Here is an 18,734-nt window from a genome sequence, read left to right on the forward strand (position 1 = left end):
TTTTCTAATCAAATACAATATTTACCTGTTATCATGGTATACATGGTATTTTTACCACCAATCACAGTATACATGGTATATTTACCTGCTATCATAATATACATGGTATATTTACCTGTTATCATGGTATACATGGTATATTTACCTGTTATCATGGTACATGGTATCCTGTAAGTCTTGAAATTAAAGCGTCTCAATTATTATAGGACTGCTGACCCCTAGCCAATAATACGACTCAATATCAGGACGACTCTCTCGCATTTTTTGCATTTAATTCACACTCGCATTAATTTCAAGATTTACAGTATTACCATAAACATGGTACATGGTATGTTACCCAGTAATCATGGTAACATGATTTGGCATGTTCTGTCAGGTTTGTTTCTGAATGACCACTGTTGCCATCCACTGCTTCAGGGCGGTCCGTGTGGCGTGATGGCGTCCATCCAGGCTTGTATGCTGCAGGAGATGTTGTTCGGGGAACACAAGTTGACACACAACAAATGGTAAAGTACAATACTCTCTGCTGAATGCAGAGTTCATGTTTGTTCAGTTGATTGGAGGATTCGGTGATCACAATGTGTAATTGGTTGTTTGTGTGTTTTCATATCTTGATGTCCCAGATGCTCATGCTATCAACCACTGTGTGTTGCATAAAACACCATTTACTCACTCCCACTGTGGGGAATTCCTAGGTAGGTTCCCAGTACCCCATGCTTGTCTTAAGTGCAGGACCTGTAGCAACCCATGCTTGCCGTAAGAGGCGACTATGTCTGCCGTAAGAGGCGACTGTGTTTGCCGTAAGAGGCGACTATGCTTGTCGTAAGAGGCGACTGTGCTTGTCATAAGAGGTGACTGTGCTTGTCAAAAGAGACGACTGTGCTTGTCATAAGAGGCGTCTATGCTTGTCATAAGAGGCGACTGTGCCTGTCGTAAGAGTCGACTGTGCTTGTCGTAAGAGGCAACTGTGCTTGTCATAAGAGGCGACTATGCTTGTCGTAAGAGGCGACTGTGCTTGTCATAAGAGGCGACTGTGCCTGTCGTAAGAGGCGACTGTACTTGTCGTAAGAGGCAACTATGCTTGTTGTAAGAGACGACTGTGCTTGTCATAAGAGGCGACTGTGCTTGTCATAAGAGGCGACTGTGCTTGTCATAAGAGGCAACTGTGCTTGTTGTAAGAGGCGACTGTGCTTGTCAGAAGAGGCGACTGTGCTTGTCATAAGAGGTGACTGTGCTTGTCGTAAGAGGCGACTGTGCTTGCAGTAAGAGGCGACTGTGCTTGTCGTAAGAGGCAACTAACGGGATCGGATGGTCAGGCTCGCTTGTTTGGTTGATGCATATCATCGTTTCCCAATTGCATGGATTGATGATCATGTAGTCAATCACAGGATTGTCTGGTCCAGACTCGATTATTTACAGACCGCTATCATACAGCTGTAATATTGCTGAGTGCGGCGTTAAACAACAAACAAATAAACAAACAATCTTAAGAGCAGATTAATGAGGTGCAGTGTTGACATTGAGTTAGTCTGTTGTGTGTGGTCATTTGTAGTTTGTAAATAATAGAATATTTTGTAATATGTTGTCTGTGAAATAATGCTGACTATGGATGCTTTGTCAACAACTAGACCAGCTTGATGTTCTGATCATGATGACCTTGTTTCATTGTTTCAGTCTAGACCCTTCGAGAAGTGAAAGGTCGACCTTCCTGGCACGAGCTCTCAGTCATATACTGTGGCGGGCGGGGGATTTTAAGAAGGCTGTAGTGTCCATGTGAGTACAGGGCTATATAGCTGCATGTGCCACTACTACTACTACTACTGCTACTCCCGCCACCACTACCACCACCACCACCACCACCACCACCACCACCACCACCACCACTACTACTACTACTACTACTACTACTACTACTACTCCCGCAACCACTACTACTACTACTACTTCTACTACTACTACTACTGCTTCTACTACTATTACTGCTACTACTACTACTACTACTACTACTACTACTACTACTACTACTACTGCTTCTACTACTACTACTACTGCTTCTACTACTATTACTGCTACTACTACTACTACCACTGCTTCTACTACTACTCCCGCCAACACCACCAGCACTACTACTACTACTGCTGCTGTTGCTGCTACTACTACTACTACTACTACTACTACTACTACTACTATTACTACTACTACTACTACTATTATTACTTCTCTACTACTACTACTACTCCCGCCACCACCACCAGCACTACTACTACTGCTGCTGTTGCTGCTACTACTACTACTACTACTACTACTACTACTACTACTACTACTACTACTCCCACTACTCCCACCACCACCACCATCACTAATAATAATAATTATAATCATAATAACAATACCTAGCTCGATACAATGCATAATAATTTTTTTAATGTGAAGTTTACATGTATACCGGTTACGTCTTTTCCACTGGTCAAGAGGCTCGACACAAGACTGCAAAACTGACATTTATGGGCATACTTTTCACATTTATACATTTGTCATGAGACTCTTCTTGAAATGACGTAAACACTGATGGACTACTTCCAAATGGTCTGCATGTCGGTTCACAAATATCCTCACTGCAACCCATCCCAGGAACATAATGAAGAAATGCACACCCAAACTGTTGACTCTATCCTTGCCCAGACTGACAGTGACTGTCATCAACATTCTACATTCACATCTTTATAATCTCTCTGAATGATCGGCCACCTGATCTAATGATGTATAACGCCTAAACGCCACAGGTTCATTGACAACTTCAGACATCTCACCCGTCGCATTGATCGTGCTGGCCATTTTGACATCCTGTGCTAGAATCTGTACTTTACTGAGAAAGTGTTATCCTAAATATAACATTTGTTACATTTGACCACTTTTTACATGGCATTGTGTGTTTGTGTGTTCATCTTGTACTTGATGCAAATGTGTGAAGTAAGTGAGTTGGGTTAAACGCCGCTTTTGACAGTATTCCACTTACATCACGGCGTGTCAGCTTAATGTGGGAGGAAAGCCCGAAGTGATGCAGGTCTCAGACATTTACCACTTCACTACGAGCACGGGTATAGTGCTGACAAACCTAGAAACATAATCGGGCGAACTGGGATTCGAACCAATCATAGGTTTCTGGTATGCCCAAGGGACGCAACTCTGCACAGCAAATCGCAGCGACTTAGATGACTGGGACACCCGTGCCTCTCGTGATAGTGTGATAGTCCAGTGACTATAGTGAAGTGAAGTGTGAAATGATGCACCCTGCTTGTGTGAACATGGGGAGACACTGTTTGAACAGACTAGTCCATACGGGCTGGAAAACCTGGCAGGATAGGACCACCCCCGAAAATGAGGTCTTAGTGTGAGTATGGTTTTACGCTGCTTTTCGCAACAGTCCAGCAATATCATGGCAAGAAACACCAGAAATGGGCTTCACACATTGTACCCAGGTCTTCGGCTTGATGAGCAAACACTTGAACCACTAGTCTACCTCCCCGCCCTGGTGGGAGCATCTCCCCAAGGCAAGAGAGTTAACTGACTTTAAAAGTCCAGTTTCCACCCTTGCCGAATTAGGTTGGAATTACTGGGCTCGATCCTAGCGCCACCAGTGGCTATTACCAATTATGTCCCTTCTAAGACTCTCCTATGGACCAATCAGATTCCACCTCTCACATCAATTGCGTTTGCTTCACACAAACTGGTGGCGCCCGGTCAGGACGATCTGATCGATAATCAAGATATATATTGTGATAAAACAGGTCTTACAACGCGAAATGCATTAAATCACGTGAGCACCTTGATTAAAAACATGAGAAGATTTGGAAAATATCTGCTGACAACGACATGGCGGTGCACATGGTTTGCAAATCCTGCAATTGACCGAAATCTGCACGACAGTTTACAAACCGGATTTCAATTTCAGTGCGGATTTTGATTAGACTATGCATAGACTCGTTAGTCCAGCCAAAATGTAACTCCATAATACCAGCCTAGTTCTGCAAGGGTGGAAACTGGACTTTTATAGTCAGTTAACTCACTTGCCTTGGGAAGATGTGGTGGGAGTAGACCTAGGGGTTGGAGAGACAGGTCAGAAGGTAAGACCTGAGGTGTTACTTTTCAACCTATCCCCCAACCCCACACCCCAAGAACAGTCCTGTATAGAACAAATGGGTGTCACTTGTAGGTTTATTATTTGGATTTTGAGTTTAATTATTTTATGTTAAATTTCAGGCCTTCGGGAAGGCCACATGTTCTTGCCAGTGCTAAATTCAAGCATGACAACCTCACAGAAACAGTAAGTGGAATGTTCATATAAATAGGATAAGTGTAATGAAATGAAAAAAAACACCAATCATTTCAGTTACAACAATTTTTGTGTTACTTAAATGTACTACACTGAACAAATAACGTTATGGATTATGTATATTTTGGGGGGTTGTTGTTGTAGTGATGACTGAGCACACAATTTCATAAAATATCCTCAAAAACATTCATGATCCCTAACTTTTGTGGTTCAGTATATATAACAATGATAACTACCATTACAGTTAATAGAAGAATTAATGCTAAGGATTAGAAAGTTAAAAGAATTGGTTCTCAGGAAATGACTTTTGAAAAAATAGTGCGGGCAGGCGGTGTGTTTGTTTGAGGGGTTCAAACAGTACCAACAACCTAAGCGCCCACGGCGATATTTTCTAGTATTTTGGCTAGTGAACAATCCCAATTAGCACCCCTTCCAATTGATCAATGTACACAGGACTTATTTATTCGTGTAAAATACGTATTGTATATGCATTCTTATATTATGGGAAATTAAATTCTGGAAAAAATATATATGTCGTATATAAACATTTCAGGCTGTCAGCATAAACCACGAAATTTACGATCGTTCAATCTGCTGTTTTTCACCAAAATGATATTCTAATAAGAGCCCCCTATTTCTAACTTTGAAAGCGCCCTGGGCACTTTTTATGTCAAATACGGTATATATTTTAGTGTATTCCTGTTTCTGTCTGTTTCAGCTGACACTGTACACTTTCACAAAATATGAAGAATTGCTGAGTTTTATGAAACAGTCCATATCTCAGGTGAGAAGCGTCCCTTCCTCCTGTGAAGGTGCTTAACCTGTGTGTAGTATGGCCACAAACAAAGTATTGATTCCTTTTCAGTCCAGTGGTGTCTTGTGAGCAAGTATTTCATTTGAGATACGTTGTTGAAAATTTCCTTTGTGTTAGAGGATAGCAAGTTAATAAGTCAACTTTCGTCATCTCTAGGGGTGAAACGATACGTCGGTGCACCGGTTCAATGTGAGTTTTCATGTGACGATTCGATGCATGATACGTTTTTCTCTGTATCGATACAAGACATACACAAGCTGAAATAAATTTCTTACTACTCTTTTAATGACCCCTGGTGTTTTTGTCAGTCAGATATCGGAAAATGTGTTGTAATTAGCGTACAGGATTCGAACCCACACTTGCCAGAAGGAGGCACCTAATCGCCCGCACTCAAATTCAGCGATCTAACCCACTCAGCCACCGAGGCTTCCACAAAAATGAAAGTCCGACAACTGGTAGTCTAGATCGCGTACTTTGAATACCCCTCTGACAAGTGTAAACTGGCAGGGCTCCCATGGCCGAAAGCTATTTATACACAATGCCATTTAGAAAGTGGTCAAATGTAACAAATGTTGTATTTGGGATAACTTTCTGAGAAAAGTACAGATTCTCTTACTTTTTTGGTTTGAGTCCCGTCCAAAAAATGTACGAGAATCTGTACTTTACTAAGAAAGTGTTATCCCAAATACAACATTTGTTACATTTGACCACTTTCTAAATGGCATTGTGTATTCATAATAAAGAAGTTGACAGCTGTCAATTCTCTCCCTTATTTTCATTAGTGGTGTGAAAAGTCACTGTCTCTTGAAACATATTATACCAGCTGATATACTAAGAATTTATCACTTGACATTTAATTGTATAGTATTGTATAGCAAAACTAAATACTATGTGATGGTGATAAGATATGGTAATATGTGTATGGTAATGTGTGTCTGTTTATTTGTTATTGTGATATGGCTGTTTATTTGCGTATGATAATGTGTGTATGGTTATATGTGACTGGTAATGTGTGTCTGGTAATATGTGTCTGGTTATATGTGACTGGTAATATGTGTCTGGTAATATGTGTCTGGTTATATGTGTCTGGTAATATGTGTCTGGTAATATGTGTCTGGTAATGTGGTCTCTGGTAATGTGTGTCTGGTAATATGTGTCTGGTAATATGTGTCTGGTTATATGTGTCTGGTTATATGTGACTGGTAATGTGTGTATGGTTATATGTGTCTGGTTATATGTGACTGGTAATGTGTGTCTGGTTATATGTGTCTGGTTATATGGGACTGGTAATGTGTGTCTGGTTATATGTGTCTGGTAATATGTGTCTGGTTATATGTGTCTGGTTATATGTGACTGGTAATGTGTGTATGGTTATATGTGTCTGGTTATATGTGACTGGTAATGTGTGTCTGGTTATATGTGTCTGGTTATATGGGACTGGTAATATGTGTCTGGTAATATGTGTCTGGTTATATGTGTCTGGTTATATGTGTCTGGTAATGTGTGTCTGGTAATATGTGTCTGGTAATATGTGTCTGGTTATATGTGACTGGTAATGTGTGTCTGGTAATATGTGTCTGGTTATATGTGACTGGTAATGTGTGTCTGGTAATGTGTGTCTGGTAATATGTGTCTGGTAATATGTGACTGGTAATATGTGTCTGGTAATATGTGTCTGGTTATATGTGTCTGGTAATGTGTGTCTGGTAATGTGTGTCTGGTTATTTGTTATTGTGATATGGCTGTTTATATGCGCTTAATAATGTGTGTATGGTTATATGTGTCTGGTTATATGTGACTGGTAATGTGTGTCTGGTAATGTGTGTCTGGTTATTTGTTATTGTGATATGGCTGTTTATTTGCGCATGATAATGTGTGTATGGTTATATGTGACTGGTAATATGTGTCAGGTAATATGTGTCTGGTAATGTGTGTCTGGTTATACATGTATGTGACTGTTAATGTGGACATGGTACTATGTGTCTGGTGTTGTGTGTCTGGTAATATGTATCTGGTTATATGTGACTGGTAATGTGGACATGGTACTATGTGTCTGGTGTTGTGTTTTTCAGTTTGAGCTCGATGGCAACAATGGGGTGATCCTGGTGCTATACTCAGCCCTGCTGTCGAGGGGGCTGGACAGGTCAGTGGAGTACCGGAGCACACGGCAACATCATTAGTACCATATTCTTGTAATTAACATGTCTAGCAAAATATATTCTTGTAAGCTCAGTGGTATGTCCAGCTGGACTTGGTAGGCGGAGCCTGTGCAGGTCAGTCTGGTCATCTGATACCACCAGTGTGGGGAGGACTTGTGTTGGCACTTCTTCTATTGCGGTGGCGAAGTGACACAACATTGCTGCCTTACGTATGTGTTAGGGACCTTGTGGGGAGGACTTGTGTTGGCACTTCTTCTATTGCTGTGGCTAAGTGACACAACATTGCTGCCTTACGTATGTGTTAGGGACCTTGTGGGGAGGACTTGTATTGGCACCTCTTCTATTGCTGTGGCTAAGTGACACAACATTGCTGCCTTACGTATGTCTTAGGGACCTTGTGGGGAGGACTTGTATTGGCACTTCTTCTATTGCTGTGGCTAAGTGACACAACATTGCTGCCTTACGTATGTGTTAGGGACCTTGTGGGGAGGACTTGTATTGGCACTTCTTCTATTGCTGTAGCTAAGTGACACAACATTGCTGCCTTACGTATGTGTTAGGGACCTTGTGGGGAGGACTTGTGTTGGCAGTTCTTCTATTGCTGTGGCTAAGTGACACAACATTGCTGCCTTATGTATGTGTTAGGGACCTTGTGGGGAGGACTTGTGTTGGCAGTTCTTCTATTGCTGTAGCTAAGTGACACAACATTGCTGCCTTACGTATGTGTTAGGGCCCTTTTGGGAGGACTTGTATTGGCACCTCTTCTATTGCTGTGGCTAAGTGACACAACATTGCTGCATTACGCATGTCTTAGGGACCTTGTGGGGAGGACTTGTATTGGCACTTCTTCTATTGCTGTGGCTAAGTGACACAACATTGCTGCCTTGCGTATGTGTTAGGGACCTTGTGGGGAGGACTTGTATTGGCACTTCTTCTATTGCTGTGGCTAAGTGACACAACATTGCTGCCTTACGTATGTGTTAGGGACCTTGTGGGGAGGACTTGTGTTGGCAGTTCTTCTATTGCTGTAGCTAAGTGACACAACATTGCTGTTTTACGTATGTGTTAGGGACCTTGTGTAAACTGAATGGGAAAACATATCTACTTTAATAGTACACACTGCGTTTTCAGTGAAGCACTAGATTACCTGTAGATTTAAGGAAGTTACATCAAAAATGGAACCAAATGTGAACGTCAGTCAGTCAGTTTGTCAGTCTGTTGGTGAAAGTGCCATACAGATGATTTTATTGTTTTTGTTATCATGTTTATGTCCATGATAAGTATGTGTTTGTCTATTTTCTGTGATATGCTCTACTTGCAGAGCTCGTGGTGACCTGGATGAGACCGATGGGAAACTGATGGCAGCCCATGGCTATTGTACTCAGGTACCAGACTGATGATGACATGTTAGCAGAGAGGTGGACATTCTAGGTGGGAGGGTGGACATTCTAGGTGGGAGGGTGGACATTCTAGGTGGGAGGATGGACATTCTAGGTAGGAGGGAGGACATTCTAGGTAGGAGGGAGGACATTCTAGCAGAGAGGTGGACATTCTAGGTGGGAGGATGGACATTCTAGGTGGGAGGGTGGACATTCTAGGTGGGAGGATGGACATTCTAGGTAGGAGGGAGGACATTCTAGGTAGGAGGGAGGACATTCTAGCAGAGAGGTGGACATTCTAGGTGGGAGGGTGGACATTCTAGGTGGGAGGGTGGACATTCTAGGTGGGAGGGAGGACATTCTAGGTAGGAGGGAGGACATTCTAGCAGAGAGGTGGACATTCTAGGTGGGAGGATGGACATTCTAGGTGGGAGGGTGGACATTCTAGGTGGGAGGATGGACATTCTAGGTAGGAGGGAGGACATTCTAGGTAGGAGGGAGGACATTCTAGCAGAGAGGTGGACATTCTAGGTGGGAGGATGGACATTCTAGGTGGGAGGGTGGACATTCTAGGTGGGAGGATGGACATTCTAGTAGGAGGGAGGACATTCTAGCAGAGAGGTGGACATTCTAGGTGGGAGGATGGACATTCTAGGTGAGAGGGTGGACATTCTAGGTGGGAGGATGGACATTCTAGGTAGGAGGGAGGACATTCTAGGTCGGAGGGTGGACATTCTAGGAGGGAGGGTGGACATTCTAGGTGGGAGGGTGGACATTCTAAGTAGGATGATGGACATTCTAAGTGGGAGGGTGGACATTCTAGGTGGGAGGGTGGACATTCTAAGTAGGATGATGGACATTCTAAGTGGGAGGGTGGACATTTTAGGTAGGAGGGTGGACATTCTAGGTAGGAGGGAGGACATTCTAGGTGGGAGGGTGGACATTCTAGGTAGGAGGGATGACATTCTAGGTAGGAGGGTGGACATTCTAGGTGGGAGGGTGGACATTCTAGGTAGGAGGGTGGACATTCTACCAGGGAAGGTGGACATTCTAGGTGGGAGGGTGGACATTCTAGGTAGGAGGGAGGACATTCTAGCAGAGAGGATGGACATTCTAGGTGGGAGGGTGGACATTCTAGGTAGGAGGGAGGACATTCTAGCAGAGAGGATGGACATTCTAGGTGGGAGGGTGGACATTCTAGGTAGGAGGGAGGACATTCTAGCAGAGAGGTGGACATTCTAGGTGGGAGGGTGGACATTCTAGGTAGGAGGGTGGACATTCTAGGTGGGAGGATGGACATTCTAGTAGGAGGGAGGACATTCTAGCAGGGAGGGTGGACATTCTTGCTGGAAGGGTGGACATTCTAGGTGGGAGGGTGGACATTCTAGTTCTGAGGGTGGACATTCTAGGTGGGAGGGTGGACATTCTTGCTCTGAGGGTGGACATTCTAGTTGGGAGGGTGGACATTCTGAGTAGGGGATGGTGGACATTCTTGGTAGGAGGGTGGACATTCTTGCTGGGAGTGTCGACATTCTAAGATGGAGGATGGACATTCTAAGTAGGAGGATGGACATTCTAGGTAGGAGGGAGGACATTCTAGGTAGGAGGGAGGACATTCTAGGTAGGAGGTTGGACATTCTAGGTAGGAGGGTCGAAATTCCAGGTAGGAGCATGGACATTCTAAGTAGGAGGATGGACATTCTAGGTGAGAGGGTGGACATTCTAAGTAGGAGGGTGGACATTCTAGGTAGGAGGGTGGACATTCTAAGTAGGAGGGGGGACATTCTAGGTAGGAGGGTGGATATTCTAGGTAGGAGGGTGGACATTCTAGCTCTGAGGGTTGAAATTCTAGGTAGGAGGATGGACATTCTAGGTAGGAGGGTGGATATTCTAGGTGGGAGGGTGGACATTCTAAGTAGGAGGGTGGACATTCTAGGTGGGAGGCTGGACATTCTAGCTGGGAGGGTGGACATTCTAGGTAGGAGGGTGGATATTCTAGGTGGGAGGGTGGACATTCTAGGTAGGAGGGTGGATATTCTAGGTGGGAGGGTGGACATTCTAGTAGGAGGGAGGACATTCTAGCAGGGAGGGTGGACATTCTTGCTGGAAGGGTGGACATTCTAGGTGGGAGGGTGGACATTCTAGTTCTGAGGGTGGACATTCTAGGTGGGAGGGTGGACATTCTTGCTCTGAGGGTGGACATTCTAGTTGGGAGGGTGGACATTCTGAGTAGGGGATGGTGGACATTCTTGGTAGGAGGGTGGACATTCTTGCTGGGAGTGTCGACATTCTAAGATGGAGGAGGACATTCTAAGTAGGAGGATGGACATTCTAGGTAGGAGGGAGGACATTCTAGGTAGGAGGGAGGACATTCTAGGTAGGAGGTTGGACATTCTAGGTAGGAGGGTCGAAATTCCAGGTAGGAGCATGGACATTCTAAGTAGGAGGATGGACATTCTAGGTGAGGGTGGACATTCTAAGTAGGAGGGTGGACATTCTAGGTAGGAGGGTGGACATTCTAAGTAGGAGGGGGGACATTCTAGGTAGGAGGGTGGATATTCTAGGTAGGAGGGTGGACATTCTAGCTCTGAGGGTTGAAATTCTAGGTAGGAGGATGGACATTCTAGGTAGGAGGGTGGATATTCTAGGTGGGAGGGTGGACATTCTAAGTAGGAGGGTGGACATTCTAGGTGGGAGGCTGGACATTCTAGCAGGGAGGGTGGACATTCTAGGTAGGAGGGTGGATATTCTAGGTGGGAGGGTGGACATTCTAGGTAGGAGGGTGGATATTCTAGGTGGGAGGGTGGACATTCTAGGTAGGAGGGTGGATATTCTAGGTGGGAGGCTGGACATTCTAGGTAGGAGGGAGGACATTCTAGCAGAGAGGATGGACATTCTAGGTAGGAGGGTGGATATTCTAGCAGGGAGGGTGGACATTCTAGCAGGGAGGGTGGACATATCGGCAGGGAGTGCATTCATATGGAGGGATGTGAAATCTCCACGGAAACACAGAAAATCACGATTTTTAAAACAGTAGTCCTCGGAAAGAAAACATCTTCCACATTAAAATATAGGATCAGACATTGCACGCTTGTGACAGTTGTCCTTGTGTCTGGGGCATGGGGGGTGAATTGTATGGCAGTATTGCTGCCAGACCTGGCGGGATAGCTGGGTGCGTGGAAGCTATGGCCGATTTTTTTTAAAATACTGATTCATTTTCGAAATTTTACTGCATCCACCATCTTTTGACATTACATTTCTTGGTGTGAATGTTGTCCAAACTGCACAAAATTGCTTAAAATGCAATCAAATGTTTAGAGTTTTCCTCTTTTGGGGTGAAAACCTGCTCACATCCCTGCATATGATACTACCAGTAACAGCTACGTTGTGTCAGCTGTTTGGAGGAGTGGTGCAAATATTTAGAACAGAACTGTCTTTTATGCAATTTGCTGACATTTGTTTTGCAGGAAATGGTCAACTTGCTGCTGACCGGCCGAGCTGTGGCCAATGTGTTTAACGATGTCATGGAGCTGGACTCCGGGAATGACCAGGTCACCATACTCAAGGGCGTACATGCACGCTCCGACATTGGATTCCTGTCCTTGTTTGAACACTACAAGTCATGCCAGGTACAGTCATTCCAGGCTTCCTGTTTAGTGGTAATTACCGTATTCGACATAATAAGCCCCCAGGGCGCTCTCAAAATTAGAGATAGGGGGCTCTTATTAGAATAAAACTTTGGTGAAAAAAATCAGAGTTGAAAGATCATAAATTTCGTGGTTTATGCTGACAGCCTGAAATAATAGAAAAGAAAAGTCTGTGTGTATTATACACGACAGATATATTTTTCCAGAATTTAATTGCCCATAATTAAGGATGCATATACACACGAGTGTGTATTATACACGAATGAATAAGTCTTGTGTACATTGATCAATCGGAAGGAATTGAAATGTTCACTAGCCAATATATTAGCAAATATCGCTGTGGGCACTTATCAGAGCGGAGCGCTTATTACGTTGAATACAGTACTAGTTTTGTACCTGTGAAATTAGGCATGGACAGATAATTCATGTGACTGCAAGTCCCTGTGGACCGGCAAATAAAGTATCTCACAAACCTTTGTTGTTGAACAAAACATTTGTGATATTCATTTAAGTATTTTTTGCCTGTTTCCATCAGGGTTTCCAGATGTCTATTTGACCCGTGAAGATTCTGGGGTAGAATAGGTCTTAAGCAACCCATACTTGCCGTAAAAGGCGACTATGCTTGTCGTAAAAGGCGACTAACGGGATCGGGTGGTCAGGCTCGCTGGCTTGGTTGATGCATGTCATCGATCCCAATTGCGTGGATTGATGCTCATGATATTAATCACTGGATTGTCTGGTCCAGACTCGATTATTTACAGACCGCCGTCATATAGCTGGAATATTGCTGAGTGCGGCGTTAAACAACAAACCAACCAACCAACCAACCAACCAACATGTCTATTTTCAGTGCAAGGAGATAAAATTTCGACTCGAATTATTAATCTAAAAAAAGATTGAGAATTGTGAACTGTATGTGAATGATGTATAGATCTAACAAAGTTACTTCAGGGATGACGTCATTGCATTGAACATGATGTTGAAAGAATTAAAACCAGGTAATTTTGTGTGTGATTTTGGACGTACTACAAGACCTAGTCTGTCTTACAGACTCTGATACAAATATATATCAAATACAGCCCATGCAAATCTATAATGTTTGGCAAGTCTAGATTACTGCAGTATCTGAAAATGAAGACATTCTCTGGGTTCCCTTTTATTATATTTTTATTAAGATAATTGAACAACTGTTTTTTCTGTACGATATGTTAATTTCAGAGACTAGATGTTAGTCTATACAAGACCCCCAAGTTTCTGGGTGGTGTGCAGTGAGAGTCACTTCAGTGTGTTGTTCATAGCTTCTTTGTCCATGTTGTAGGTGGGGACGTACTACAAGACCCCCAAGTTCCCGATCTGGGTGGTGTGCAGTGAGAGTCACTTCAGTGTGTTGTTCATAGCTTCTTTGTCCGTGTTGTAGGTGGGGACGTACTACAAGACCCCCAAGTTCCTGATCTGGGTGGTGTGCAGTGAGAGTCACATCAGTGTGTTGTTCATAGCTTCTTTGTCCATGTTGTAGGTGGGGACGTACTACAAGACCCCCAAGTTTCTGGGTGGTGTGCAGTGAGAGTCACTTCAGTGTGTTGTTCATAGCTTCTTTGTCCGTGTTGTAGGTGGGGACGTACTACAACTACAAGACCCCCAAGTTCCCGATCTGGGTGGTGTGCAGTGAGAGTCACTTCAGTGTGTTGTTCATAGCTTCTTTGTCCGTGTTGTAGGTGGGGACGTACTACAAGACCCCCAAGTTCCCGATCTGGGTGGTGTGCAGTGAGAGTCACTTCAGTGTGTTGTTCATAGCTTCTTTGTCCATGTTGTAGGTGGGGACGTACTACAAGACCCCCAAGTTTCTGGGTGGTGTGCAGTGAGAGTCACTTCAGTGTGTTGTTCATAGCTTCTTTGTCCGTGTTGTAGGTGGGGACGTACTACAAGACTCCCAAGTTCCCGATCTGGGTGGTGTTCAGTGAGAGTCACTTCAGTGTGTTGTTTACAGCTTCTTTGTCCATGTTGTAGGTGGGGACGTACTACAAGACTCCCAAGTTCCCGATCTGGGTGGTGTGCAGTGAGAGTCACTTCAGTGTGTTGTTCAGTATCAGGCGAGAGTTGATCAGTGACTGGAAGGCCGAGCGCAGGTTTGACCTCTACTACTATGATGGCCTTGCCAGACAACAAGAGCAGATTAAATTAACCGTGGGTGAGTTGTCATGTATCAGTATACATATGTCATACATGCTATTTCAATATGAATATTATTTATCTGAGAAGAATTACAGTGGACACTGTCAATAACCAGCATCAGTCATCTTCCCAAGGCAGGGGCGTTATCTGACAACAAAAGTCCAGTTACCACCCTTGCCAAACTATGCTGGAATTTCGTGGCTTGATTGTAGGGCCTCCAGTGTCTATTACAAGTTATGTCAAAGGCCGTAGATAACTTTTTTTGACAGGGGGGGCAAATAAGATTATTCATTTTTTATTCAAGTTAACTTTCACAAGGAAAAATGTTTCCGTAAAAAATCCAGGGGGGGCAACTGCCCTCCCTGCCCCCCGGCTGGCTACGGCACTGATATCCCTTCTATGTCCCTCCTATTGATCGATCAGATTCCACCTCTCATATGGTGGTGGCGCCCAGTCAAGAGGATCTGATCGGCAAATCAAATCGTTAATCAAGATCTATGTTGTAATAAGTCGGGTCTTACCTCGCGAAGTGCACCAAATTGTGTCCGTACCTTGATTAAAAACTTGAAAAGATTTAGAAAATATCTGTCAGTGCAGAGTTGGCAGTAAACATGCTTTGCAAATCCTGCAGTCAGCACGTTAAAATCCATGTTGTTAACGAGCCAGATGTCTAGTTTGTTGCACGATTTTAATTTGACTGTGAATTTAGTTCAGCCAAAATGTAATACCGGAATTCAGCGTAGTTCAGCAAGGTTGAAAACTGGACTTTTACAGTTAGTTAACACCCTTGCCTTGGGAAGATGGCTTCAGGTGGTATCAGAAAGAGTGAGTGAGTAAGTTGGGTTTAACGCCGAGCACCAAACAGGTTAACAAGTACAATCGTCTAACATTTTTAGTATGGCGCGGCCGGGGACCAAACCCCGGACCTTCCACTCTCCGGTCAGACTCCCTACCACTAAACCACAGAGGTTGTTTGTATGGAACAGGGCCAATAATTCCTCGTAGCGTGGCTGTTCTCAATTTATGATATCCATTGTTTGATAGGCATTACTTATTTGTTGACAGATGACAAAGTAGACACAATTTCTCAACAACAACTTCTATATTTTACTATAATGGTGACGAATCGGTATAGATCCTAAAACTGTTGTCAGGCCATACCATCACAGTAAAATGAAGGAGTTGTTATCCATAAATTGTGTCTACCTTGTTATGTTATCCAGTTGTAGCCGATGTCACTGATTCAGCTCCCCTGTAACCTGTGACATGATCGTAGGTTTCTAGGTGGTGAACATTGTTTTTTGTTTGTGTAGACACGTCAAGTAGATTCTTCAAGCCGCCATCTGATGAGGAGCTAGTTCCGCCTCTGGACCACTGTATACGCACAAAGTGAGTACCCACTCTGACTCCCCCTCTACATCGTGCTGCTGCAGGATGCAGTAAGGAGGAAGTAGTGATGAGGAAACAGTCCAGATGAACACAGGTTGAAACAGTTTGGTGTTATCATGCTGTAATGACTCGATAAGTTTACTGTCTAATGATATTGTATGGAAGATTTGATAGTGATATATTATGATCAGTAAGGATATGATAATGATATATTACCATTGGTAAGGTTACAAAAATGAGTGAGTGAGTATGTTCTATTAAGCCGCATTTTAGCAGTATTTCTGGGGGACACCAGAAATAGGCTTCACACTGTGTACCCATGTCGGGAATCGAACCTGGGTCTTCAGTGTGACGAGACAACGCTTTAACCACTAGCCTACCCGACCACCACAAGGATACAATATGGAATATGTAACTATGAATAGGGATACAAGAGTGATATATAGAGATTGTTATTCGAGCATGTGCATCATACTGATTTTACGAAACGAGTTTCAGAATTCTTGTTTCTCCCGAGCGTAGCAAGGGAAGTACATGAATGTTTACATGCTTTTCATAAAATCAGTATGACACACATGTGAGTGTAATAATTTCTCTGTTACCCATTATTCTTAATCCTTTTTAGCTCCCCTTTAATATAAATGTACTGATCACCACCACTCTACTACAATTTGTCGAAAGGGGTCAACAATCTTCAGCTATGAAGTCATTTCTGGTGTGACGTCATTCCGTCCTTACGTCACAATGAGAGTCGAATGACGTCAACAATGCTGTCTGACGTTCAGCGATTCTGGTGTGATATAACTTAAATACTGTTCAAAGCGGCGTTAGACCAAGCTCTCTACACGTGTTATCAGAGCCGTAAAGATCTGGGGTGGAATGGCTCTTCAGCAACCCATGCTTGCCGTAAAAGGCGACTATGCTTGTCGTTAGAGGCGACTAACTGGATCAGGTGGTCAGACGCGATGACTTGGTTGATGCACGTCATCGTATTCCATTGCGTAGATCAATGCTCATGATGTCAATCACTGGATTGTTTGCTCCGGACTCAATTACTTAAAGACCCCCGTCATATAGCTGGAATATTGCTGTGTGCGGCATTGAACAAGCAAAACAAACCAAATAACGGAAACAATACATTGGTGTGCAAGAAGTGATATTTGCACTTTTGCACATACGATATTTATGAATTCCATTATTTCTAACCCTGTACCATTAACAATCAGTAAGGATACAATAAGTGATATCCCATGATGAGTAAGGACACAAGAGTGATATATACCATTAACAATCAGTTAAGGATACAGTAAGTGATATCCCATGATGAGTAAGGACACACGAGTGATATATACCATTAACAATCAGTAAGGATACAATAAGTGATATCCCATGATGAGTAAGGATACACAAGTGATATATACCATTAACAATCAGTAAGGATACAATAAGTGATATCCCATGATGAGTAAGGACACACGAGTGATATATACCATTAACAATCAGTAAGGATACAATAAGTGATATCCCATGATGAGTAAGGATACACAAGTGATATATACCATTAACAATCAGTAAGGATACAATAAGTGATATCCTATGATGAGTAAGGATACACGAGTGATATTTTCAATTAACAATCAGTAAGGATACAATAAGTGATATCCCATGGTGAGTAAGGACACACGAGTGATATATTCCATTAAGAATCAGTAAGGATACAATAAGTGATATCCCATGATGAGTACGGACACACAAGTGATATATTCCATTAACAATCAGTAAGGATACAATAAGTGATATCCCATGATGAGTAAGGACACAAGAGTGATATATACCATTAACAATCAGTAAGGATACAATAAGTGATATCCCATGATGAGTACGGACACACGAGTGATATATTCCATTAACAATCAGTAAGGATACAATAAGTGATATCCCATGATGAGTAAGGACACACGAGTGATATATACCATTAACAATCAGTAAGGATACAATAAGTGATATCCCATGATGAGTAAGGACACAAGAGTGATATATACCATTAACAATCAGTAAGGATACAATAAGTGATATCCCATGATGAGTAAGGATACACGAGTGATATATACCATTAACAATCAGTAAGGATACAATAAGTGATATCCCATGATGAGTAAGGACACAAGAGTGATATATACCATTAACAATCAGTAAGGATACAATAAGTGATATCCTATGATGAGTAAGGATACAGGAGTGATATATAACTATCAGCCTTGATACCACTTGTGAGCCATTACAATTCAAGTAGCACCCTCACTCTCTTATCCCACTAAGGCAATACCAGATGTATGTGTAAGTGGCATGACAGCCTTCTACACTCTGTTGTGTTGTGTATTTCAGATGGGCTGATGCTGAAGTGGACTGGAATGGCTATGAGCCTATTCTCTAGCAATCCTGAAAAGAAGACAAATACTGCTGGATTCAGGAATATTTCTGCTTCAACCAAGACGGACCTGCAGGGCAGTTTAATTGTTATACCCGATCTATAGACTGTGATACTGTGACTTACCTGACTAGTTCTACATAGCCCCCACAGTGTGATGACCTGACTAGTTCTGGATAGCCCCCGCAATGTGATGACCTGACTAGTCCTACACATCCCCCACAATGTGATGACCTGACTGCTCTACATAGCCCCCACAATGTGATGACCTGACTAGTTCTACACATCCCCCACAATGTGATGACCTGACTAGTTCTACATAGCTCACACAGTGTGATGACCTGACTGTTCTACATAGCCCCCACAATGTGATGACCTGACTAGTTCTACATAGCCCCCACAATGTGATGACC

The 18,734-nt window shown here is 43.1% G+C and overlaps 1 protein-coding gene across 1 annotated transcript in view; it reads left to right on the plus strand.

Moving 5' to 3' along the window:
• The window catches only part of LOC139464433 (probable ubiquitin carboxyl-terminal hydrolase MINDY-4), a 29,995-nt gene extending 11,261 nt beyond the window's left edge, over nt 1-18,734 (plus strand). Inside the window, exons 8-17 of the mRNA XM_071245966.1 lie at nt 418-506; nt 1,675-1,773; nt 4,261-4,324; nt 5,052-5,117; nt 7,220-7,290; nt 8,628-8,691; nt 12,153-12,314; nt 14,340-14,520; nt 15,818-15,893; nt 18,279-18,734. Of these exons, the coding sequence (XP_071102067.1) occupies nt 418-506; nt 1,675-1,773; nt 4,261-4,324; nt 5,052-5,117; nt 7,220-7,290; nt 8,628-8,691; nt 12,153-12,314; nt 14,340-14,520; nt 15,818-15,893; nt 18,279-18,327 (921 nt within the window). The 3' untranslated portion in view covers nt 18,328-18,734. The remainder of the gene's footprint in view (nt 1-417; nt 507-1,674; nt 1,774-4,260; nt 4,325-5,051; nt 5,118-7,219; nt 7,291-8,627; nt 8,692-12,152; nt 12,315-14,339; nt 14,521-15,817; nt 15,894-18,278) is intronic.

Source organism: Haliotis cracherodii, unplaced genomic scaffold (assembly GCF_022045235.1).
Source record: "Haliotis cracherodii isolate W230 unplaced genomic scaffold, xgHalCrac1.p SCAF_17, whole genome shotgun sequence".
NCBI lineage: Eukaryota > Metazoa > Mollusca > Gastropoda > Lepetellida > Haliotidae > Haliotis > Haliotis cracherodii.